Source organism: Meleagris gallopavo, chromosome 5 (assembly GCF_905368555.1).
Source record: "Meleagris gallopavo chromosome 5, MGAL_WU_HG_1.1, whole genome shotgun sequence".
In the NCBI taxonomy this organism is placed as follows: domain Eukaryota; kingdom Metazoa; phylum Chordata; class Aves; order Galliformes; family Phasianidae; genus Meleagris; species Meleagris gallopavo.
In genome coordinates this window covers 10,178,917-10,206,176 of record NC_139408.1, presented here as the reverse complement: position 1 = coordinate 10,206,176, position 27,260 = coordinate 10,178,917, and the positions used below count along the sequence as shown (strand labels likewise).

Below are 27,260 nucleotides of genomic sequence, written 5' to 3'. Positions count from 1 at the left end.
CACATAATGTTGGAAAACATATTTGAAGGCATATCTCAGGGGCCAATTTATTGCCTTCATTCTTCACTGTCCCAAAGGGAATTTGTTACTGGTTCATAGTAGTAAAAATTTTAGATGTTTGACTCTGCACAGCCCATATCAGCAAGTCAGACAGCATTTTTTGTGCTTACAGGAATTGCTTCACCTTCTGCATTCCCATACACCCTTTCCTCCCCTCTGCAGATTCTCTGTGAGGGGAGAGAGTAGCAGCAGATGTTTAACTCTACTGCTCCTGTATGCCCAGACCCAAGTCCAAGAAACCTATATCAAAATGCAAGAAAAGCTTTCACTCTCTTATTGGATATGCAGTACATATCATGATCTAGCCCCAAGAAATCAAGAGATTAAAGTTAGAACATGTTTTAAATGAAACGGAGTGAATAATTTTTAATGAATATATTTAATGATGGATGAGCTTCCTTCCTTCTTTCCATGAAATATGGTGAACAGGATGCAATTTTCTTCACATATTCCTTCCTCTTTCAAAATAACTCATTGAATTTTTTAATTTCTTGTTAAGTAAGGAATTGCTATTCCAAGAACTCACTGTTCTACTGCAATTGGTCCCATAAATCACTTGATATTGTTTTCATCCTCCAGTCTAATGAAAACTCAAAGAATCAGCTCTGTGATACATAGACTCCGAGGAAGCACATTTGAAATTCACTTTTCATAGTATTCCAGTGTGAGCTTAACATTTGTTTTCTGCCAACAGTCATACAATTAAAGTGTAATAACTCAATGAGCACATGCAGGAAATGACACCAGAAGCAACCCAAGGATTGCTGAAGGTTTGATTCTAAATTTGCTCAAATATCAGTAGAAGTTGTTTCTGCATTATTCATCCAACTCTCAACCTAAACCAAATATGTCTTTATAGCAGCCTTGGAAACATGATGAACTGTTTTCAAATTCCAGTAGATGTCACCACTTCTCCCCCAGCCAGTCCTTCTGTACATTTATAAGAGGCTTTAAAAACTGAGTTTGTACTCTATCATGAGATGAGAAAGCTGTGAGACTCGTTTTGCTTTGAGTTACATCTATGTGTTTTGACCAAAAATAAATAAATAAATAAATAAATATTTTCCTAATCTGTTTCAATGAATTAATGAGGATATAGAACTCATGCCACTACTGTAAAATAAACCATATGCAAATTTGTTATCAGTTGCAAAGAAAGTGGCATAGTCACTAATACAAAAACATCTAGTGTTGCATTAATTTTTCCTGTGTTGTTAGATACTTGATAAATTGCAACGTTTTCAACAATGTATTAATTATGATTATATTATGATCATGATGAGTTGTCTAGACATAGTCCTTATATACAATCCATGCAACATTATTTTCCTTTAATTTATCAAGTTTAAATAAGACCCAGTAGTGTCTCCTTCCTCAAAATTTGTTCAGTTCTTTTCAACTTTCACTTGTTATCCTCCCATTTCATGAAAATGCTACCTGATTAAGTTTCCATGGTTCTCATGGTTACATTTTTCTTCATTGTCATTGGGAACAAGGCCCATGACTCCTAAAGCTCCCACCTTACAGAAGAGGGCTTGTGCACATTCTGTACATTCAGATTGAGATACTTTGTACTTTTTCCTTTCCACTTGCACACTAAGCCTTGTACTTTTTCCTTCCCACTTGCACACTAAGCCTTCATGAGAACATATATTATTTAATGAATATCAGATTAAACTAGCAAAAATTTGCATCTCTAGTGAAGGTCACATGAAATCAGTGGATATCAGTTTGCTTATACTGACCTTCATTCCTTGCTTCTGACAGCTGTAGCATCTTTCATTTTTTTCTATAAAATGGATAACTTTTCATCACTTTTTATTTATCTGCATCATGGAATAAAACAAAAAATCACTTATTCTGCTCAAATCCACAGAACATATATTTAAATCTAAATATGTATATATATGTATATATAGAAGGATATGTAAAACCACCTTAGGAAAAACTTATCCCACTACGGAATTCTGTAGTGTAAACCTCATTTTCTGGATAACTTCAGAATATTCCTTTTATATAGAAACAAATATTACATTTATTGTTAAGAAAATATTGGAAGACAAAATTATTCCTTAACAACTCTCATACAATATTTTGTGTCATTCTTTTCTTATGATCAGGTGGCCCCAGGAGAAGTTAGCTTTCTGAATACATTCATCGCTTCAGAATTTGGATAATTAACACTACATAATTATCACATATTTCTGTTAGTTCAACAGTGTTTTCAAAATTTTAGGAGGGTTCATTTGTGATATGTAAATATCTTACTCAGATTTCACCCAGAGTTATGTAGTCAAACTGACTAATAATGTTGCAAATATAAGGAAAACTGGTTCCAAAATGCTTTAAATGGGGCAATAGGATTTGAATGTGTCACTTTTAAAAGTGTCCTTGCTGATATGACCATGTCACTTGAATGGGTTAAGAACTGTCAAGCACTGTTAAAGGATATTTTAAACATTATTGTTTCAAATCCTCTCCCAGCCAGCTGTAAAGAGGCCTCTAGATTGCTATATTGTCCGTGGGATTTGTAGAATAGCAACCAGAACTAACAAGAAAATGAACAATAGCAACATTGTACTTCTCAATAAAAAATACATTTTTGCTATGTGAGGATTGATCTTTTTTCACAAGATTCTTTTGAATTATTTCTACTTTATAAAATCAAGCTTTTAAAATTTAAGCTTTTAAAATTGCTCTTTGTTTTAAATTAGGTTAAAATTTAAAAAGATGTTTTACTTGAACTGTTAAAATAAGTTTATTAACTTAACTAAAAGATTCTGACTGCAGGAGAACAACATACAATTGTCCTTAACAAAAACTGGTTTATTATTAACATTAAAGAAGCCAGAAAAAAAAAATGCTAGTGTTGTTAAAATAACACTATCTGAAAAATATTAGGTAGGTACTGAGTTTAGTTACCTTTTCCTAGATTTCAAGGAGCTTATCATAAGCAAACAAATAGTTGCTCTTCAACAGGCAAGAGTAACAAATAAAGCAGAAAAAAAGAGGTATGCAGATAAAATCAGAATTATCCACAGTGCTGCAGCTCTCAGCTGTCCTGATACGAATGAAGAGAAGGTTTTTTGCCAAAATTTTTGGAAAAAGTAAGCAAGTCCACAGGATACTGAATGAAGGCAATAGATGCCCAAACTCATTAGGTGCCATGGGAGCATTCTCCAAGTGAAGACAACTCCGTTGAATCTTCAACTGGAGAAGGCACTATCAGTGAGATCTTTACACCTGTTATAGTTCAGGTGTTTTCTATCTATTAGCCTTCCACATGAAACAGACATTCACTTTGTAGGAAAGGATTTCAGAACCGCTGCAAATAAAATCCTGGAAGGTCCCTTCACTTGCCTGTGACTGCAAAAGTATCCCCTGAATGAAACTGGATTTTCTTTTGTCCATTGACACTGGAGTGCCTGGACACAAGGTAAAAAGGAACTCAAAAATTCTGTGAAACGTTCTGAAAGAAAACAAAACACAAAACTTGTTTGGTAAAATATTATGCAAAGACAAATAGAGTATCTAGAACTGCTGAGAACCATTGGACAGCCAGGGTTGTATCAGGACTTTGGGACAGTTTATAACTGATCAGAAATACTTCATATTCCTAAAATTTCCTTTCACCATCAGCCATATTTTATTCTACTCTTTACAGCTGAAATAGACATATATTGGAAATAAATATAGACATATATTAAAAATGTCTATACATTAGAAAAAGTAATCTCAGAATCTTAATGAAATTTACTTTGTTCACTGACACTCACTAGAGAATGACCTGGTGTATTTTTTCATATGCAGCAAGACCCTAGAAAACAAAGCAATGGTTAAAGAATTTTTTACTGATTTGTATCCTGGCTTTTCTCCAAACTAAATATATATTTTTCTCTTTTATTAGCTTTTTGAAATAAGAGTCTGGGTCCGTGTACATTTATTTTAATAGAAAGATTTTTAATTACGATATACTGCTAAAACAAAACTGGATCTTCTATCTATGGTGAAAAGTATTTATACTGTTATAACTTCCTTTCATTAAAAACATAGCCCAATTAAGAAAAAAAATTAGGAATATATATCTCTACTTCTTTAGTGAAAGATACTCTACTTGAAAAATATTTGGTTCAATTATTTAATTTTCAGAGGACATTTCAATTATTATCTTCCCCTAATCATCTTACAACCTCTAAATCAAAAATAAAATAACAATTGTTTGGGGGTTTTTTTGTTTGTTTGTTTTTCCTCTGGTTAGAGCAAAATTAATTAATAGTTGCCATTCTTCAAATAAAATTAGAGATATTATTGATTAGGCAATTCCACAGGCAGTATTTCAGGTATGTCAATATTCTGTTGCTGCCCCATCCCCAAGATCCCAGTAAAGGGACTTATTTTTCATTCACCAGGAACATTTTCCCTGCCTGGTAACGTAACTGTCTTGTTCTCCTCTCCATTATTAAGAAATTCACAGTACATTAGTATCTTTCTTCCACTCATCACGACTGCAGTGTACATGTTCTATTTTCATGTTTAGAAGGATAAACTATTGCTAATGTATCATTGATATATAGTGTATTTAATGTCTCACGGATCATTCAAAACAAATCACTTACAACTGAAAGAACAAAGTTCTAAATTAACAAAAGGCAGAGGGGAGGTTCAGTGTACAACAAAAAAAGCCATGATTTTAACTGCTCTAGAAAGTGTAATGAAGTAAAAGAGAACTAATCCAATTAGAAAGACACTACACAGAAAACCTTAAATTTCTAATTTACACAATTTCAGATAAACCAGTAGAATGGAAGGCTAAAATGCACTCCTGAAAATGGCAAGTAGATTTCAGGAAAGATCTCATATATGGTTTTTTTTTGTTTTTTTTTTTAGGATGAGTGAAGCTGAGCTGACAAGAGGCAACCATCTCAGTTAAGCCATGTCAGATTAGTAACTGCATAACAATCTACAGAGACATCTACACATGAAGAATATCATAGAGTCACAAAGAATATATTGGTATATTTGACGGAGCTGTTCTATTTATTAATATTAATTTTATACGTATTATCATTAGGTGACCTCAAAAGAACTGAGAGGTGCTAGGGAAGCTACAAAAAGATGGAAAAGAACACACCACATTCATAGTTTTTAGACTACATAGGAAAGAAAGATATAAAAGAATAGAAGCAATTCATGTAATCATTTGAATTTTGGCAGCAGAATCCAGAAATTTCAACTGAGTGTAGTGCCCAGTGTTCAGGTAACTAAGAAGAATATTTTCAAAAAGGAAAAATAATTAAGATTTGAGTATTTAAGAAGAAATATTTGTTAGACGGTGATAACTGCGCAAATAAGAAAATATAACCTTTTAGCCACAGTGCTAGGTGAAGAGTTAGACTTGATGATGGTGTAACAGAGCAATGAGAAAGTATCAGCAAACACATTGTAAAACAGTCTTGGGGTTCACAGATGATGGATTTGATCTTTCAATTGTTTTTCCTTCTATTGGTCCATCCATATCTTGCAGTCCTGATTCACTCTAAAGGCAAGCGTTAATTCATATTTGACATCAGGTGGCAAGGCACAGAGAAAATCAATCACAAAGAAGCACAACTGTGAAGCAGAAGATATATACATATTACCATCTGCATTGTTGATAGAAAATATGTTCTTGATATTTAAGAAAGGATTGCTTATAACATATCAGCATGGCTTCCAATAAGATGGCCTGAGACACTTAGAAAAAATCCTCACTAATCAGCATGTTACCCATGATGCTGGTTAGGTCCCAGACTCTGTGTGTCATGAAGGCTCCTTCCTTACTGTTGTTCTGCGCTCCAAGACTGATAGCTTTCTAGTCAAGTTCAGAAACACAAAGCATAGATTTTGACAAAGTCCTTTGTAGCTATCTAAATGCTCTTTGCTCTGTCCACACTGTTTTTCCGTTTGACAATAACCACGAAAAAAAGCAGTAAAGAGATTTAATTCAGTCCAGCAAAAGTACATCCAATAGCTTCTGTCATTGTGGCTACAGTAAAATGATGGCATCTGTGAAATCACACCTTAATGGATTCTGCTTTTAAGATGTACATATATTACTCTTGTGTTGCTAATTTATAAAATTCTCACCTCCTCATCTCAAACAGTTAAGTGCAAAACTCCTGAATACACCATTTCTGAAGTTCTCTTGACCTTTAAGAGCTAGTAATATCAGATTTGTCTATCACCGTAACAAATTTTTTATAACTTTGAAGAGGAACATCTTCACACAATTTTTCAGTTTTCTCCCTCATTAAGAAGCTGTTTAATCAAACTCTTGTTTTAATATATTTTTCTGCAGGAATGCATTTCTAAGGAGAAACCTTTTTAAGTCTTGTTAATTTAGCTTCCATTTTTCAGTTTTCTCATCTTTTATTATTTAATATTGTCTTTAGAGATAAACATTCTGAGTTCAAGGAAAAATATTTATTACTGTAACAGTAATTATCATTACATCTGTCATACTAATAAAGGGAAAGCAGGCAATTTTCCAGATGGAGAAAGAACAATAGCAATACAAGATCACTATAAAACAAAGCTGGAAATGTAAAATTTTGTTCTACTCACAGGTCAGTTTATTACCTTTTGGGAAATAAGGGATACTGGATTTGAGGTGGGGTTTTTTTTGTTTGTTTGCTTTGATTTTTTTTATCCTGCTAAGCAGTAGCTTTCCTGATGTGTGCAGATTTTTATTAACTCTGGTATTTCACATATTACCCAGGATAACTTATGTTGGAGACTCGTGGCCCTCTGTGATAGAATGAGAGCATTGATGGACAAAAGGAAAGGCAACTGATATCATCTATCTGGATTTGTGCAAGGCTTTTGAGATGGTCCCGTATCACATCCTTATCTCTAAATTGGAGAGAGATGGATTTTAAAGTTGGACCAATTAGTGGATAAATAATTGTTTGGATAGTCATAGCCAGAGGTTTGTGAATGGTTCTATGACTAGGTGGAGGCTGGTCATGTGTGGTGTCCCCCAGGGGTCTGTCTTGGGACTGGCACTATTCAGTATCTTTGTCAATGACATAAACAGTGGGATTGAGCATATTCTCAGAAAGTTTGCTAATGACACCAAACTAAGTGATGCAACGGATACAATAGAAGGAAGAAACACCATCCAGAGGGAATTGAGAAGTGGGACCACATTAACCTAATGAGGTTTGACAAGGTCAAGTACAAGCTGTTGCAGTCAGATCAACACAATCTCAGATATGAATACCGATGGGGAGAAGAACTCCTTGATTTCAGGTCCTGGTGGACAAAAAGCAAGACATGAGCCAGCAGTGTCCTCTTGCAGCTCAGAAGGTCAACTGTATCCTGAGCAGCACGAACGGAAGGGTGGCCAGCAGGGAGAGGGAGGTGTTTTTTCCCATCCATTCTTCCTTTGTGTGTCCCCATCTGAAATACTGTTTCCAGGCCTGGAGGACCCAGCACAAGGAAGATGTGGAGCAGTAGAAGGGGGTCCAGAAGAGTGCCACAAAGACAATCAGAGAGCTGGAGCACATCTCCTATGAAGAAAGGTTGAGAGAGCTGGGCTTGCTTAGCTTGTAGAAGGCTGCAGAGAGATCTCATTGCAGCCTTCCAGTACTTGAGGGGAGCTTAAAAATAGGAGGGAGACTGACTTTCACATGGTCTAATAGCGACAAGATATGGAGGAATGCCTTTAAACTAGAAGAGAGGAGATTTTGGTTAGATGTTAGATAGAAACTCCTTACTCAGAGAGTGGCAAGGCCCTGGTGCAGGCTGCCCACAGAAGTAGTGGATATCCCATCCCTGGAGGTGTTCAAGGCCATGCTGGATAGGGGTGATAAGTAATAAGTAATATCTAATCAGCTATAATAACATGAGCTTGATGAGTTTGTCCAGGTAGTCCTATGTTTTACAACGCTGGCAAACAGGAGTCATTTGGCACATAACAAACAAGAAAATAATGGCTAATTTCAAAGAGAGATTATAATGCTGCGAATTTTTCTGTTTTGATAGGGATTGTATTTGATACATAAACAGAATGTGAAATCCCTGCTGAAAAAGTGTCTTTTGCCTCTTGTCTGCGTCTGGAATTCATCTCTCATGACCTAAATTAATACCTATATGCAAGATGTTTAGACATCTGCTCCAAACACATTATCAGGATTTTTCCATAGCCACTATTAAAAGCAGTTCAATGGCATTATGTATACTCTCTGTCTTGGGCATTCATTCTCAAAGAGAAAAATGGCTGTTTTAATTTAACCCAGAAGGCAGCTGACACCACACTGTTTTTTTCCCCCAGATGGATGGGGAAGAGAATTGGAAAAAAGGTAAAATTCAAAGGTGGAGACAAGCTAATTGAAAGACCAGTAATATCCAGAAAGCTTGAAGAAAATGGTAGAAATAGTATGCATTTCAGTTAGACATTTATCAACTGAATGATCGCAACAGCAACAGAAAAGATGCTGCGTTAGATATCTTCATGGCATTTAAGTTTTTTTGATTCATTTTTATTTATCTCTAACAGAAATTAGCAGTATTAACTAATTCACATTTCATTTTACTCTGCTTTCCTATTGGTTCCCTTTGGCTTTTAGCTCATTTTAATTATTAAAATGAAAAATTACTCATTGGATGTTGGAAAAAAAAGATCTTTGACTAGACAGTGCTCTGTTTGTACTTATGCTACCAGTTTTCCCTTATTACTATAATTGAGTAATGATTTGGCACGAGACTGATCAATTCACAAACTCTTAGTTACAAAGTCTTCTTGTAAATGTACTAGTACTTCAAAGGATACTATTATCCATATTTTCTCTAAAACTATTCAACCACCTCACTACCAGATAAGCACTTCCAACTCAGATGAGAAAATTTACTCTAGACCTATCTTTCAATGCTCAATGCCATCTCTCTACCTACCTTTAAAAATAAGAATAGTAGTGAGTCATTTAGTGAGTAGAGTGTAACTTTCAATATATTAAATTTAACATAAGATTGAATGGAAAAATCAGAATAGATTTCTGAGATGAAAGAAGCTAATGTTATTTTACCTACTGGAGAGGAGTGCTGCAGAGGAGGACCTAGGGGTCCTGGTGCACAACAGGTTGGCCATAAGCCAACAGCGTGCCCTTGTGGCCAAGAAAGGCAATTAAAGAGTGTGGCCAGCAGGTTGAGGAAGGTTATCCTCCCCCTCTACTCAGCCCTGGTGAGGCCACATGTAGACTACTGGGTCCTGTTCTGGGCTCCCTAGTTCAAAAAGACAAGGATCTCCTAGAAGGAGTCTGGCAGAGGGCTGCAAAGATGGTTAGGGCCTGGAGCGGCTCCCTTTTGAGAAAAGGCTGAGAGACCTGGGGTTGTTCAGTCTGGGGAAAAGATGACTGAGAGGGGATCAGATAAATGTTTATAAATATCTAAAGGGAGGTGGAAGGCAAATGGATGAGACCAGGCTCTTCTCAGTGGTGTGTAGAAACAGCACAAGGAGAAACGGCTTAAAAGTTGAACATAGGAAATTCTGTACTAGTGTGCAGAAGAACTTATTATAAGGGTGACAGAGCACTGGAACCGGTTGCCCAGAGAGGCTGTGGAGTTTCATTCTATGGAGATATTCAAGAGCCATCTGGACACATTCCTGTCTGACCTATTGGAGGGTACCTGCTTTAGTAGGGGCGGGGGGAGGGAGAGGGGGTGGACTCAATCTCTTGAGGTCCCTTCCAACCCCTGCAATTCTGTGATTTTGGCAGTTCATTGCATAGAAGCATGATACTGAAGATAGATATTTAGAACAAGTTGTTCAAGATAGATAATCAATCTTCTAATTTGGCAATGAGACCCTCTGCAGACCAAATCCTTTTTCAAATACTAATAGGCAACCCTAGAAAATAGATAAGTCAACCAATTTACCAAGATATTATCTTGCCTCTTGTAGATACAAATATTATTTTAAAAAGAAAAGGTCAGACAAGTAACATACCACATAAATGATTCATGTATTAAACACACACAAAAAAAATCCAAGAAAAAAAATATTCTACAAATAAAATGTCTGGGCTGCATATATCTTTAAACAGTTCAAGCTAAAGCCAGAAATTGAACACACTGTCCAAAGCCATTGGAACATAAATCATTTACTAAGAATTCCTCAGTCCACCGCATACTTGTCCAACATTTCTAGAAGCATACAAAAACTAAAATTTTCAGAACAATTTAGAAGAAATTAAAACAATTCCAGCAATTATAACATTCAGTTTCCAGAATGACTAAGCTAATATCTAACTTGCATGCATTCTCTATAGAGTAATGAGTCCACATATATGGATATGTATAGTTATTACTGATGCTTTCTACCTTACTCTGCTAACTAAATATATACAGAGAGCCCTAATTTTCATAAACCAAACAGCATACTTAAGTGAAATTCTTGACATGAAATATTTTGTTTCATACTACATTGACATTAAGCATTTTTATTTTGCCTTAAAATATTCACTTTAAAAATTAAAAAACTGAAAACCGTCAAAGCAAACACTTGTGATCCAAAACTCAGCCAAAGAAAAGAATATTTCATATTTCATATTTTTAATGACTTTTAAATTCTTAATGAATGAAGAAGAAAGGAAGCAGGATGACTATTTTTCCATAAACTCTAGCGTATATAAAAATAAAGTGCACAGCGGTTCTGAACTGGTTCTTTCAATGGATATTTTTCAACTACAAATATGAGATTCAAGTGTATTTTCTTTCTGTAAACAGCCACATTTACAATATGAATACAAATAAACAGACAATGTGGGCTCAGAATTATGGCTACTTACTTACAGACAGAGTATTTGTAGTAAAGTCAATTAATCTGGATTCACATTGTTGTACCTGAGAGCAAAGTCAACTTCTTTGTTCCTACTGGCCTGCTCACTGAATATTTGTTTGAGACCAGTTTGAAATGTCTTGAAAATGTTGAAATGGGTCATAATGGTATATTCTTAATAGCTACATTAATTTACTTTACATATGTGGACAGTAAATTACTTGACACTATACTGAAAATATAACGTCTTTTTGATTACAGCAATATATCTTGTAAAGAGTTTTACAGAACAGATTGCTATAAACTATCCATGATTATTTCTTTTCATTAATTTCTAATTGAACTTTCAATTGAATGAACATTTCCTGCGTAGGTAAGACACAATCAAGAACAGTGCTATTATATTCACTATTATCATCAGCAGAAGTCAGGTCTCACAAGAACAATAATCAGGTTGTTACAGAGCTTTTACATCCTTGCCTCAGGCTGCAGGATGGATTGGCATGAGAACTGATGCCATGCCCATGTCTAATATATTCATTTTGTTTTTCTGTTTTCAAAGACTGACATTACTGAAAGAAAAAAAAATACTGAAAAGCACTGTTCTGAATTCCAATTGCAGCCAAGTTATATTTTTTCTGCTACATTTGATTGTGCTCTCAAATTATTTTTATGTACATAAACACATATATAAAATACTTTCATAACAACCTCAATATAAAAAAAGGAGATTAAGGGATAAATGTATACATACACACATAGCTGTGTCTATATATATATACACACAAGCATGCTACTAACTTACAGTTGAGCTGCACTGCTGAAGGCCTAGGAATCAATCCTTTTGCCTTGGAAGCACTGAAATTTCCCTGGTTTTATGATTCTGATCATACTTTCCACAAGAGAGACTGTTACATTTGCACTAACCATCTATAGTCTACTGCTACTTTCCTGAGTAATTTCAGTGTAAATTGGATTTGGAGCTCCCAGTTTTACTGTACAACTCCATTGCCATAATCATGAGATCATCTCTGCCCTTTTCTGAATGTACATGCCCCACAATTATTTGTTTTCTTTTTCATGAGATTTTAACATCATCTATTATGGGACAAATGAATAGTTTCTGATGTTAGCTGCAGTTAACAGAATGATGCTCAGTACAGCGTTAAGCGACAGGTTTTGACAGATTGTATTCTGTTAGAGGTTATCAACATAAGAAATGAACATAAGGTCCTACTATGAGTTTTGAGTTCATTGTTTTACATGAAGAATATTGATTCTGCTGTTTAAAGCATGCACACATTTCTGCTATGTGAAGAAAATATTGTCAGTCACTTGCATAATAACTTGAAAGCTGTGCAGTACAATATGTCTTAATGTCATACACTTAAGGAGCTGCCTCAAAGTATGCACACAAAGTAGAATTCATCTCTTCTCTTACTAGAAAATCACATCTGTGAAACATCTGATCCACTGTTTATCTTTGAACAGTTGCTTAAGACATTCTTGTGTGTCTTTTAATGTTTTTAAAACTTCCTTTGAAAAAGCATTAAGGCAAAGACGTCTTAGAACATATATTCTAGAATATAAGAAAAAGTGGTCACCATTTGTCACTGCCTGAAGCAAGGGAGATTCTTCAGACAAAGAAAATGTGGAAGGCAAACACGGCTTAGCAATTTCCTGGTGCCTGTCATCTAAAAACCACATAATACACATAATACTAAATAAACTTTAATGAATTAAGTTGCTTAAGATATCTATGAAGTAAGCACAATAAAGAAGTGTACTTATTTATTTGGCATATGTCCTAGCACTGTAAAGTTTTCAATCACAAAATGATCCAGAGCAATGGATGCAAATCATCAAGAAAAAATTACATATACTTTCATAACTTACAGAATGTTTTGCGCGATGCTGGGGTGAAAAACACTCAGGATATTGCCAGTAAATGCAATATAGCTTCTTGATTGTAAATGCATATAGCTTCTTGATGAAAAGAAAAAGATAAATCTATTTTTAAAATCAACTCTATTCTTTTTCCTGTAAGCTACTGGTAAAACTACCTTGTATCAACTCCAGGAGTTCTTGGAAGTCCTTTTTTCACAGCTTTATAAATACAGGACTAGCTTAAAAAAAAAAAAAAGAAAATGGAAATTCAAGTTGCAATTACCTGTTCTAATTATTTAATGTACACAAGCAAAATTTTTTGTAGAAGTAGTAAAAACTGAGTATTAAAAACATGGCTGTATATACTCACTTCCACTTCTTGGAAAGCTTGGAAAGGTGGGAAGATTATTAATGTGTAATGATCCTAAATATCACATAGATTATAGGTTTGATTTCATGAAGACTTTTCATAAGTCTTTTAATTTCTTTATATGCAAATAAAAGTTGTCTATATTTACATATCTTCTGATGAAGCACATCTTCATACAGCTTAGAAATGCCCTCTAACATAATGCCAAGCTAATATTTGAAAAATTTCTGAAAAAAACTCATTTACATATCTTTAGAACTCTATTAAAAGATAGAACAATAAGGAACTGGACTTAGATGGTAACATCCCATTCATTTTAAAGAATACATTTACAGCCTTAAGGATCATTTCTCTTTTGATGCAACAAATGCAATAGACTAATGCATTTGCTAAAGAAACTGAAAAATGTCCCAACTACAGAAAAATATCAGCAATAGGACATCATTACAAGCATATAAAATAAGAGCACCAAATCCTTGGCTTCTATACCTTCTTTCAGTTCTACTAAACATGACAATAATTGTCAGGCTGCAATGACAAAATATCCTAATATGCCTTAGTATAGGAAGTTTTTGTGTTGTTGTTTTGCTTTTTTTAAAATTTACCTTTACAAACCACAGAAATAAGTTTGCTTATTCTATTTCTTTTGTCCACAAGCCACATGATCATGGTTTTAAAATAAATAAGTAATAAATAACAATAGGACTACATCTAAGTAAAACTGAGTATGTACCATCTCATTATGTAAGTATTATCTTGATTGTTTTTCAAATAATAGCTTGCTTTTGGCTCACATTTATACAAAGCTCTCTTCCATATTTGTGCATAGTAGGAAGGAATCCACAAGCCTGGGCTTTACTAGCTGCTGAAAATCTGAATCTTCAAGTCGATCAGGACTCATAACTGCTAGTCTTCTTAAGGCTGCCTAAAAAAATAAACAAAACAAAACAAAAACATTAATGCATTTAAGCTTTGAGAAAGTCTTCATTGCAGCAATCCATTATAACAATCTCTAAGTAGCAGCCAAGACTCAAAACAGATCAACTCTGTTTTGGACTCTTTTATCAAGCTAATCTTTCACTGCTATCCTCTGCTATCAGATGAATCCGCCTTCAGAATCAGCCACTAAATGACAATTCTTTGTGGGCAGATTACTCCTGGACATGAGCTGCAGGGACAGTGGGATACTAAAGGAAAGAATGACAGCGAGAGCATTTTGACTGTAAACTTCTCCCACCGAAGTTTTAAGCAAAGTCTGGAAAAAGATCTTTTAGATAAAAGGGTAATAGAAAGAAACCAAACACGTCAAACCACTTGGGAACAAACAAAACTGCTAATTTTTCAGATTATGAGACTACATAACAAATTGCTTTGATCATACTGTTGTCTATAACCTCTCCTTTTCTAAGAAATTAATATTTCTCAGCAGATAAGAATATATAATTGCATACCTTTTAGCAATCTAACACTATGGAAGCAAATGAACAGAGGCTGGCTTTCTTCAAGAACAAAAATTGTCTTTAAGCTAGTTGTAATCAGCTATCCTCACAGTGTTTATCAGTGCTACATTACCACAAAAGTTAATCAGCTGCTTCAAAATGCACAGGAGGAGGTAAAGAACCATACTAAAAATACAAAACAGTGAAAGCCCTTAGATTGCAGTGACAATACCTACTAACCTAAGGCAGTGTATCTGTCCCAAGCACAATGTTTTGCCGTATTTACAGAAAGTGTCATCCGGCAGTTGCTAAAACACTAAGAGAAGCAGAAGTGCTGAGACAAGCAGGTAACAACTCAAGCAATAGATATGAATTCAGGGAATGTGCAGCACAACTTTTGTGAATGTAGGGTATCTGCTTTAGCAGGGGTTTGGACTTGAACATCTTGAGGTCCCTTCCAACCCCTGCAATTTTGTGATTCTGTGAACTTCAGTGAGACAGAGCAGCAGGAAAGTCATCGTCTATTTTGCTGCTGTCATTCTATGGCCTCTGCTCAACCCATGCAAGATTAACCACTCTTCTCAGCTCATATGTGGAATAACCACAGAATTTCTTGTGCTCAAATTCAAACCTTCTTCATTCTGAATAAGTTCTGCCTAAATGAACAAAATTTCTCATGTGCAACCTAGGTATGTTAACCAAAGCTACAATAACCAAGTGGGGCCAGCAAGCAGCAAGGATTTTTCTCCTTAGTGTTAATCTTCTGCTGGTCACTCCTTGGCTGAGCTCTATATTGTGTGAGAGTCTTAAGAAGAAAAAAATGGATCACAGAGACACTTTGGCTATTTTACTTAAATATTTTCACACATTTACATGCGTGTACTCATGCACCTAGATAAAGGGCTACTGCCTCTGTGATCACAGGACTTATTTCAGCAAAGACAGCATTATCAGAGAATGAAGTTTAAGAAAGACTGAAACTTTAAATTACAAACTGTTCTAGTAAATTTCTCAGTAATATGAAGTCACGTATACATGTGTCTAAATCTTCAATTAGAGGAAAAACTACTGACACTGTAAAGTATTATACTTAATCTCCTGGCAAGAATTTAAAAAGTTTTTGCAATGCTTATGCATTTTGAAATTGAAAGAGCTGCATTTTATTCATATTTCAGGATAAGCACAAGAAGACGGTAAAAAGGTACCTACCAGGCATGCTACTAAAACAGAATCGCTGTTATTTCTTTCAGTTGGTGATCTGCAAAGTTTAATTAGGCGAGGAATACCTGAAAGCACAGAAAAGTATTGGGAGAAATATTTTAGAAACATAAATTACTTCTGAGATAATAAACTTATCCCTTATATACTTTAATATTTATCTCCCTTACCAGATATGTTTACTAATGTAAAATGTGCAAATACTTAAGGGACTCTCCATGGAGTTAGCAGTTCATGATTGATTGTCATAAATCAAAAACAAGAAATGCATTGTTTTTACCCTTTGTTGCTCTTTCAGAACGAAAATCATGATTCCCTTTCTTCCCCATCAATTCTCCCACGTCTTTAAAAACCTACATCCAAAAGAATATGTGGCTTCCCATCAGATTCATCACATCTGAGCTTGCACGAATCTGAGTTTTATCCCCATTGTTGGATCCTGCACTAGGCTTTAAATAAAGAAGAGTGGGATGTAGTCCTGAGTTGGTTGTCACAGTCGGTCACAGCTATGCGTTGAGAGGAAGCTGTACCTCAGGTTCCTCTGGGAATTGAGCCAGAGGTTCATTTAGTATAACCTCCTCACCTTCTGAAGAGATTTTATAGGGAAACCCATTCCACAAATTGTACCAAGTGAAGCTAAAGAACTGAAAAGAGCTTCTCCTTGGCTGACAGTTCCTCCCTCTTTTTCAGTTTTCCATTAAGCCAGTGACACATCCTTACAGCTGAGTTTTACAGCTGCATCTGCCACTTCAGGATCCCGGCTGAGTCGTGCCAGTGTAACTGCAGATTTCTGTTGAACTCGCTCACAAGCGGCAACTTCTGCTGAATTTCCTGAAGATGACCTCTCAAAGAGCATTTCCATTAAAAGTTGAACACCTACAAGGATGTAAGAGCCATTGTTAACTTCTCTCCAACAAGAAATATCACCTTATAAGAGTAAAGGGAAATAGAACATCAGGTAAATGTAATCACTACTGGATTAGGGCAGGAAGAATACATAACTGTGAGCTGCAATTTTGCCATTGGTATTTTGGCCCATCTGATCTGTGAATGCTTGTTTTCACCAGGGAACTACAGAAATTTCTTAACTAGAAAATGCACTAACTCTTTCCTCTTTCATTCAGTCTGCTTGGAAACAGCCCAAATACATACTGACTCAAATAAAATTGTGAAAAGTAGATGAATATTCCTTAATTGCATTTAAACTAGCCTAAAGATTGTCACTAACCTCAAAAACAGTAGGAATATATTTCAGGTTTTCCTTTTAATTAAAAGAAAGTAAAAGTGGTGGTGGTTGTTTTTTTCCATGTTTACGTAATTTTAAGCAAGCTTTTAAAAGCTTCCATCTCAAACTGTTTACAGTAATCTGCATTCCCTTAATGAGGGAAATTACGAAGTCTTATGTCTTGAAGTTTACTGTGTGATGACTCTTCATTTCAGAAGAAACAATGTAAAATGGTTTTATCAACTTTTTTTTACCTGTAGGAGTAGATACTCATATTGTAGCAGGAGAAAACCAGAGACTGTGCTGATTTATAGTTTCTAAGTTATTTTAACTGTAAGGACAATTATGTGCTATTAGACTCCATATGCCATTAGGAAATTCAGATTACTTTAGGTAGCATCAGAGGATTTTAACCATTAGAATATTTGCATAAATAATTAGGAGAATTAGCACCAGAATCACACAACGAGATAATGATCAATTGACATACAAAATAAGTCAAAGTTGGGAAGAAAATCCATCCAGACTCTATAAGATCTTAAGGTCCTTCTCAGCAGTGCATGTGTAAGTCTGGCTTCCGACCAGCATCTAATTATCATAGTATTAGGCAAATACTAGAAGCTTTTATACACAAGCTGAGTGCCAACCCTTCTGAAAAGGCAGGGGCGAATGCTTCTGTATGAATTTCCACTAAGGAATGTATACAAATTTTATCATATACACACTTTCATTAATTACATGTTTTACTGAGAGAGGATTAGAGAAAACACTTCTGTATTCTTTTAGGAAAGAGAAGGGGCTATTTGGTATTGTGTGTTTATTTTTTATTACTTCTAGTCACAGTTCACCAGTGGTGTGAACACACACAGATCTAGTACAGTTTATAATGAGTATGCAATAACTTGCTGGAGTTCTTTCAAAGCAATGTCCCTGTGCTACAGAGCACTTCAATGCTTGACTGTATTTTTGTGATCTTTATGCACTTGTGGAAACATGATCAAACACCTTTCCCAAGAACAAAACAGTTTCTGGTGTACAACCAGGGAACTGTGTATGAAGTTGAGTGTTGGCTTCAATGCATTGGAAATGATGGTGGCAATATTGGTTTGTCACAAAGTTTGCACCAGGTGAGTCCCACAAATGCTTGCAGAAAAACAGAAAGAACACTATATGCAAATTTGTCAGGATGTATTGAATCAATATGAGACCAGTGGTGAGAGTTTCCTGGAATACAGCATTAGTGGTGAAGAGACATGATATCAGCCCTACAAGCCAGAGTCAAAACAGCAGACTATACAATGGCAACACGTGAATTCCCTATCAAAGAAGAAGTTCAAGACACAGTCCTCAGCACTGTCCTTTTGATGATCCTTCTGGATTTCCTGGAAGCCAGACAAATTATCAACTTTGACCTCTATTATACTGATTAAGCCAAAGCCCTGAATTTCCAGTCAGGATAGAGAAGAAGACAAACTTTCTCCTGCACCATGATAACATCCAGGCCGCATACCTACTTGAAGACCCTGGAGCACATTGCCAATCTTGGCTGGAATTTCCTACCACATTCACCAATCTGGTTCAGATTTGGTTGGCACCTTCTGACTTCCATCTGTACAGGCCAATGAAAGATAGACCGCATGGGCAACATTTTCCTAGCGACAGCTCCATCATAGCAGCTGTGAAACAGTGGGTTATCTCCTCTAGTGGAGATTATTATGAGCATGGCATGCGGGTTCTTGTTCATCACTGGTGAAAATGAATAGCTAAATTTGCACTATCAAATAGTGTTATTCTGGTCTTTGTACCTGTTTCCTTTCCATGGAAGGAAATAAAAGGCTTTATTTTCAGAGAGAGCTACGTACTTTGGAGCAGACAAATTCTATCTCAAGATCTATTTCTACATACTTTCTCCCACCTCCATCCATGTTTGAGATTCAAATGGATCGAAAACCAAGCCATTCCTATCAAACATAATTAAAAAAAAAATGTGGAAGGGATATTTCTAGGACAGAAAAGGCAACATACGTGAAACTTCGCAGTTATTGAATATCTCTCACTAGAGAGTACAGGAAAAAAAAAAAAAAGCTTACAGTTTACCTTAGCCATGAAGTTGCTGAGAGACGTATTATAAGGGAGTTAGGTCTTCCTGTATTCTCATTCACACAATTATTAACCTAACCTATAAGTTTTCTTCTGGCGGACTTGATTTTTTTCCGTATCATGATTTTCTCACAATGTGATATTTAAAGTAGTGTGGAAAAAACTGGCAAGCGCTGCACAGTAATATAAACAGTGCTTCAAAATTTTTACCTCTGAATACTCGTGAGCAAAGTCAAACAAAAACAATAAGTGGTTCAATATATTTGAAACAATAATATATAATAGCAATAATATAAGTGAAACAATATATTTCAAAGTGTAAGAATTGCCACCTTACACAACGTGACTACAAGAATAACAGTTGTTGAAACAATGCCTTGCATTCTGTCTACAAATAAGTTAACGCACACACAAACAATCTGCTGCCTTACACGCAAAGTTTTCTAAACCAGTGGTAATTTATTTCCATTGCATGGAACCATCCAAAGAACTCACTTTGCACCTTGCAGCAATATGCAATATCCAGCAGAAAGGGGATGCAAACTGAAGTATTAGTTGTGAAGCCTTTCTTCTTTAACTAGCAAATATTCCTTTCCTTTCAAATATTCTCCACAAACACATGCAGAATATAATTCAGTTAAAATACATACCATTTCCTTGAACGATTTCTGAAGCACATTGGTCCAAGACAGACATGTTTGCCAATATTGTTACCACCTGTTGTTAAAAAGAAAAGTAAATACTAAGTACAGCCTTACAATTCAGAAAGACTAAATAGGACTGTAGTGTATAAAATAAGTATGGCAGAAATATGACAAAATGAGTAGAATTAAAAAGCATTCTTGTAGATTAACAGTCTGTTCCCACTTCTCATCTCTCAAGGTTCTTTACCATATGGCTGATGATTGAAATCCAGACAAGAAAAATAAAGCACCTTTTCCTTGCACTACTATACTCATGCATAAAAGCATGTCATGAAAATTTATGCAGCAGAACAATTGTTTGCTCATATTAGAAGGAAGAGAAAGAAGCATTTATAAAAACCAACCAAAATGCCTGGAGGACCTACAAAGAGTCATCTAGTAACTGCCCTCCCTCAGATGTCTGCTATCACATTCCTTCTCAGGCAGAGCTCACAGAGCAGGTTAAGGTCTACCACATCATGTACTTTCAAGGCTCTCACTACCCTTCTGCTTCAGGGTTCAGCTGAAATGTTGAGGAATCTTCAACATGATTCAAAAGATTATCTAAGGAACACTTTTCAGTTTTATTGAAGCCATAGATTACGTGCATGTTAGAGCTCTGTCCCAAATGGAGCTGGTCTTAAGCATGTTTACACTTTTCCTGAGCTAAGACTAAAATCAAGTTTTGTACTAAGAGAAACCCAGGTGAGATCCTGATTTACAGAATTTTTTATCCAAAATAACATCAATCATTTTCAGGATTAAGTGCAACACAGATGGCTTAAAAATTATGCACTGAGCCATTGACAGAGCTTGAGTCAAATAGACTTTTTGGCTTTCATTCATCCATTCCCTTCACTGATATCATATACTTTCTTTCATTCATATCAGGCAAAATAGGATTTTATATTTCAATATAACTTGCTTCGTATACACAAATATATCTCAACATTAACAAAATATGTAAGAGACAAAATAATAAATATTATATATAATTAGAATACAAAATTGAGGTAGTATATTTTCTTAAAAGATTCCTTTTGTCTCTATTGTAGCTGAGAAATACTGGTTAGCCTCAAAAGTAATGATCAGTTTGAGAACTGTTTATCAGCTTTGTACCTGTACAGTGTTTGTTCAGAGACAGGCAAACTTCTTTCAAAGATGTAAGTAGATCAAATCATGATTCTGATCTTACTTTTCCATCTCAGTAAAAAGGATGAGTCATTTTCGGTGCTGTGACATAAAGGTCTTCCACTTTCAAAGGTAGTGTTACAGTGTCATCTCTCTGAATAAATATACTTACTTAGGATGTAAATGAGTTGCTCAAACTCTAGAGTGACAGGTAGAAATATGGTAACTCGGTACGTCTATGTATTTATTCCATATTAATTATTAACAGTGTTTCAGGGAGAGTGTATATGTTTTCTCATTCTAAATTATATCCTGTTAATGAAAATTACTTCCTCTATGCAGAGTCTGTACCCCATGTGGCTCTCTGAGCCACAGATGAAGAATTCAATTAACCATAATTTGAATATGTGCCAATTATTCCACTGCTTCAAGTTATTTTGTCTAATAAGTATTTTCATATGTAAAAATATTTTGTGTATATCTTTTCACATAAAAAATTATTTGCATGGTGCTTACATCTGTACTTCAGACTCCTTTGTATTGAATACATAGCCCCTTTATTTTGCAGTGTATTTAGTGCCGAAAGGTTTCATACATAACCTTGTGCAAAAATGTTTAAATCTTCCCATCAGTAAATATCAGGTTCTACCTAAGTTGTCTTTTCGAATTCTAAAGGCAGTTAAACTATAAATTAACCCGCTCATATGGATAGATTTTCTTTCCCAGAAGCATCATGTTAACAATTAAGTGTGAAATAGCATACCTGAACACATAACAGGCAAGTTGAATAAGAAGTTGACTTAAAATTTTTGTATTTCTGCTATATTTGCCTCTTTTAGAATTCACTATACATGCAACCAACATAAAATTTTTCTCTGTAATACAGACCAAAGTTCAAGAGTGTATAATTCTAGGGAAAAAGTCTCTAGAGGAAAACAGACTTGTATGTAGACTCAAATTGCTTTGAAGAAGAGCACTCTTATGAGCACTGGTATTAATGTAGCAAGATTTCCTTAGGATTTACACTTGACTGCAAACCAATAAGAACTTTTCCAGAAGCATCTGGAAAGCCTACGCTGGGGCCTGCAAATTCCACCAACCTTTGCAATTTATTGAAGTGTGGAGTTTACACACATGCTATCAAGCAAAGATTATCAGACTTTATTTTCCAGGGGATAAAACAACAACAACAAACCAAAAACACTCATACAATTGCTTCATTATATGGAGAATTCTTGACGTAATATCTGTTCTCAGAATCTATTGCCAAATCTGAGGCAAGATTCTTAACGTACTGCCATAAAAACCAAATGCTGCAAACACTAATCCCATCCAGCAGCAGTTCACTGTCTCAGTGTCTCTATGTGTACTAAGCAGATCTGTTCTGGAGCTAGATCCTGTCCCTTCCATCTCTTCTATCTCTACTCCAGCAGATCTCTCCAATAGACTAACCCAAGCCAAGTCCACTGTGGGCCCATTTATACAGACCAACCAACACTTTCAGGTGCTCAACTCTGACAGGAGTACTTATATAACTCTGGTGGCTGCAGCCTTGTACAAAATAGCAATAGGTACAAAAGAAATAAAAATCCATATCTATAAACTCTGTTAGATGAGCTGTCAACAGGGCAACATGAAGTACAGGAAGACAAGGACATACTTTTTAAAAACTTTGCTTGTCAATGAACTATTTAGTAGTCTTATATGGAATGACAGACATATTTTTTGGGTCCTACTCAGAGAAGCTAAGCTGACTGTCCATACAATTCAGATCTTTCCATGTTCGGTCATTAGTCTAAAGCCATGCTTGTCATACTGTGAAACCATGCGTCTCTGATTCATTGTCTCTCTCTCAGAACAGAATAATGTGCTATATTTCAAGGTAAAGAAAACATTTATAAAAGTTTTGGACCAGCTGAAAAGTAAAAATGTAACTTTACATGTTGTCAGAATTCCTAGATGTAGATCCCAATCGCAAAAGTGGTTAGAGCAGAATAAGTACTGTTTTGTGGGTTTTTTTGGTCTTGGTTTCATAACTCTTTTTCATTCCTTCTCTGACCAGTCAAGAACTTGGCTTATTCACCAGTTTGGGGTTTAGAGAGTTATCTCTCAATCTTTTAGGAAATATAAGCTGCCTAAGCTCTTTAGTTCTATAAAATTCAAGCATTTCAGCACAATTATTTCTGAGACTCTTTATTGCTAGTTTCTCAGTTAGCTTATATCTATTTTGAAAAATTATTTGTCCAAAAGAATTTGCAATACCAGGGGTAACTCATGAGAACACTGAAGAATTATAATTCTCAAATGCTGAAGTAATGAACATAATGCAGAAATGGACACGATATACAAATATAAAACTGTCTAAGACATTTGTGTGCATCCAGATGAAAGCTGAATAATTCCAGTCAGTGTTGCATGAATTGCACTAACAGTAACCAGTGTAATAGGCCTCTGGGGTTTATCTCTGCATTCACCATCCAACTGCTAATATGTGCTATGCACTGCCCACCTACACATGCCAGGTAGTGAAACAGTAAAACACAAAATGCCAGCAAGAGAACTGTCAGATGTGCTTCTATTTTAGCACCCCATGAAAAGGTGGCAATTTATCAAAATATTAACATGCAGATAGTCCCACTAATATGACTTATTACAAGGTAAAATGAGACTAAAGAGTTTGTTTTCTGAGCTTAAAAGCTATATCAAAAATTCTGGAGCAAGGGGGCTACAGTTTAGATCCATGGAAATGTTCTCTATTTAATAAATACACTTAAAAATAACAGAGACATTTCAAACTTTTCAGAAGTCAGTACAGCATCATATTATTGTTTTTACTGTTGCTCTGGAAATTAATTAAAAATCTGACTAAATATCTGTATACTTCTATGAATGGAATGAATAGTAAACACAGATACATCCCTCTCTAGTGACAATGTAACTTATTATTATAATTGGCAGCGTTTATCCTGTTGTTTACTCTAATAAACTAAATCAAAAATCAATCAAAACATTTTTAGTTCCACACAGTTTCCTTCCGCCCACCCAGCCTTTCACATATCCTGATATGATGAACCTTTCTTTTTGTTTCTGTGGTCTACTTCACAGTGAACTTTAGGAATTACAGTTGTCAAGAGTAATAGAAATTTGAGAAACTAGGGTTAAGAATCTGTAAAATGGTTTTGTCCAAAAATTCTGGAGCATCAGTCAACCTGGAGAGTTTCTTACTAAAACCACGTAACATCATAACGCTTCTCTTTCTAAACAGGTAATGGTGACTAATGTTCATTAACTGGTGAATAAAAGTACTGGCCATTTGTAACAAAAATGAAAACGAGCTGAAAATGTTTTTTATAAACATAGATGCATATGCTGTGAGTGTAAAACTCAAATGCTTTAAGTGACAAAGAGGTTTAAACCTAAAGAACACATAGAAAACAGAAGGCTTCTTTACTGCTTGAGATAACTCACCCTTAATGGGAGATATAAGATGATCTTAAAGTGTTTCTCATTAGTGTGAAACCAGCTACTCAGGAAGAAAAATGCAGCAGGATTTGAAAGATGAAAGCACACATTTCAGCTTGTTAAAGGGCAAATATCTTCCACATTTGAGGGTCACTTACCTCATTTGTGGGGAGAGATCTATACAGGTGAAAAGTATGATGCTAATATGCTTTTGTTGATAGTAAAGGTACATTGTCCGGCAAGCTTTTATTGATAGTCCCAACATAAATAGAAAGTCACAAGCTCAAAATAAGAATTACTGAGTAATTTAATAGAGTGGCAAAATAGATCAATATAGAATTGCTAATCTTCTTAGATAATTACTCCTTTAAGGCTGATTCATCACTAAGTAAAATTAATTTTTTTGCTACATATTGTATTTGGTAATTAATTCAAATTAATGATATAAGGATAAATCAGATTTGCCTACAAAGTTCCAGATACCATCTTTAGGAAGAAAGGGACACCTGATAACTAATCAGAAGGAAGAGAGTCTTTATGTCTGAATGTAAATTAAAAACATTTAAACTTCACAATTTGAGATCAGCCCATAGGGAGATAGCAAAAGGGTATACACAGCAGGGTTCAGGTACAGGCATCACATCACATTGAGGTAGAAGGATCTTTCAGGATATTACTGGGAGGAAAAACCTTGTTAAGGAATCTCTAGTAATTTTCTCTGGCACATGATATCACTTGAAGTGAAAAACTTAACTCCCAGTGGATCGACTACCCATTTCTGAGATTGGGAATTCAGTTTTCTTCCTGAAAATAGAGAAAAAAAATATACCTACGCAAATAGCATCTTTCTGCCATCTCATTGGAAGAGACAAATATTCCCACTGAAAAATAATAGCAGTTAGACAGGATCTCCTGTGAACTCTACATCTACTCTGAGACTGAGTCGGAACCGCAGTCTTGGAATGCTAAGGCAGAGTATCAAAGGCTAAATGAATCTTCCTCTGTGGTAGGAAGAATGTCTTTACTACCTTTTTATCTATTTTATTTCATAGTGCTAACTAAAGTAACCAAGGAGTGGGCAGAATTCTCACATTTTTTGTTTTGAAGAAGCATATGGGAAATGCATCTTTCATGGCTCACACAGTTAATAGGAATGTTCCATAAACCAGGCAATGTAGCTCTGAGCTAGTGGTGGAGATTGACCCTGCCTCTTTTCTTGCTCCTGAACCACAGTTTCCTTTGTTTCAGATGAAAACCTGGGGAAAAAAGATCATCCCTAAGACACTATTTGTGTTATTAGAAAGTTTCTTAGATTGTGGAACTGATTCAGTCAATGCAAGACACCTGGTCTCCCTATAGCAGAGCACAATTTGGCCTAAGCTACTGCACAATTGTAGGAAACAATTTTATTTTGTCTACTGGGAATCATGGTTTGAGTCTGTGAGAGAAAAGTTAGTCACTCCCACTTTAGAAGTGAGAAAGAGCACAGGATCTAGTTCAGCTGCCACTAATTCAAGCACAGTGGTCGGGAAGTCATTTCTGGTACTTACCCTAGAAAGTATCAGTTAGCTACTTGAGAAGCAAACAGAAGAAAAGGAATCATAGTATGTAGAAATGCTGATATGAGCTCACCTGCTTAGAACTGAGACTGAAATTGCAGCCTTCTGCTTGGTAGTGATAACCAAGTGATTTTGTGATTTTGGAAAAAAAAATGAGTGGAAAGAGACCCTTAGAGGTCTGCTGTCACATTTTGTATGGAAGCCAAGAAGACAAAAGTAGCAAAACACATACACAACCATCTCAGACTTGCAGCTTTATGATTATTACAGTCTCCTGTTTAGATTCTGACGGAAATAGCTCTACTCCTGCACCAGCCTGATTGTACTGTGAACCTGGCAGGCAAGGGTTGAGAATAAAAACTGCAATGAATTGTGCTGACACAACATGTTTCCTCCAGAGAGGCTTTACACTGAGTAAGCGTGCTGTCTGCCCAACTTTACAGATGATTAAACAGAAATGCTGAGAAGTTAAATTACTACTTCAAAATCAGAGCAGGAACAATATTGGGAATTGATCCCAGGAATAAAACCCTAGCCACTAGCAAAGAACAGCAAAGAGTTCTTCAGCTGACATGAGGATTTCACTCTTTCAACTGTGCCTCTCATTTTGCATATTGCTGCATGTTGCATTTTACTGCATCTAATCTGAATGTGCAGGGCAGAATTATAAATAAACAGACATTTTGTCTCAAAAAGATTTTGTGTTTAAAAGATAATTTTTGTTGTTTTTTTTTTTAAAAAAAAGGGACACCGGGAAAACAATTGCAGATTTGCACAGGAAATTAATTGAGATATCTGTGATATAATGGCATAGTTAAAGTTCATTAAAGTTCATATAAGGACATGTGACTTTGGGCCTTGTTTTCATTTCTGCATCCTAGTGGTTGTCTTGTTTCTTGCTTAATTTCTTAAATATATTGTTTACTAACTTAATTATGTAACGTATCACCTACATTTCTAACTGTATTAGCTGAAAACATGTTTTCTCAGCATGATGCAGTAAACATTAGAATAGATTGCACAATTTTGGTGTACAGTTTACCAAACACAGTTTGCAGCCAGACGCAGTAGTCTGACCACCAACCTTTGCTCTGTCCCTGGCTGCTTGTGTAACATGCCATAGGCCACAAAGTCCCAGGATATCACACACATTTATTCCCTATGAAAGAATAGCTGATGGTTCAGCAGTAGAAGGGATATTCCTCTCCTGCTTATTCTTTTGCTCCTAGAACTTAGAAAGCCTAAGCAAGAAAGACTCCACTAACTGCCTTCCTCACCAGCAATGATTTTATCTCCTACTTCAGTCAGGT

General features: G+C 35.5%; 1 protein-coding gene across 4 annotated transcripts in view; it reads right to left on the bottom strand.

Annotated features, from left to right (window-relative positions):
* Positions 1-2,354: 2,354 nt before the first annotated feature.
* INSC (INSC spindle orientation adaptor protein) overlaps positions 2,355-27,260 on the bottom strand; it is a 129,720-nt gene continuing 104,814 nt past the window's right edge. For 3 of the 4 annotated variants that reach the window (XM_085224203.1, XM_085224204.1, XM_010710972.3), the window contains 4 exons: positions 19,766-19,832; positions 16,511-16,666; positions 15,782-15,858; positions 10,043-14,058 (listed from right to left, as the gene is read on the bottom strand). In XM_085224203.1, the coding sequence (XP_085080329.1) occupies positions 13,930-14,058; positions 15,782-15,858; positions 16,511-16,666; positions 19,766-19,832 (429 nt within the window). In that variant the 3' untranslated portion in view covers positions 10,043-13,929. Of the gene's footprint in view, positions 7,611-10,042; positions 14,059-15,781; positions 15,859-16,510; positions 16,667-19,765; positions 19,833-27,260 lie in introns of those variants that run through there. The other variant, XM_085224205.1, reaches the window with a different exon arrangement.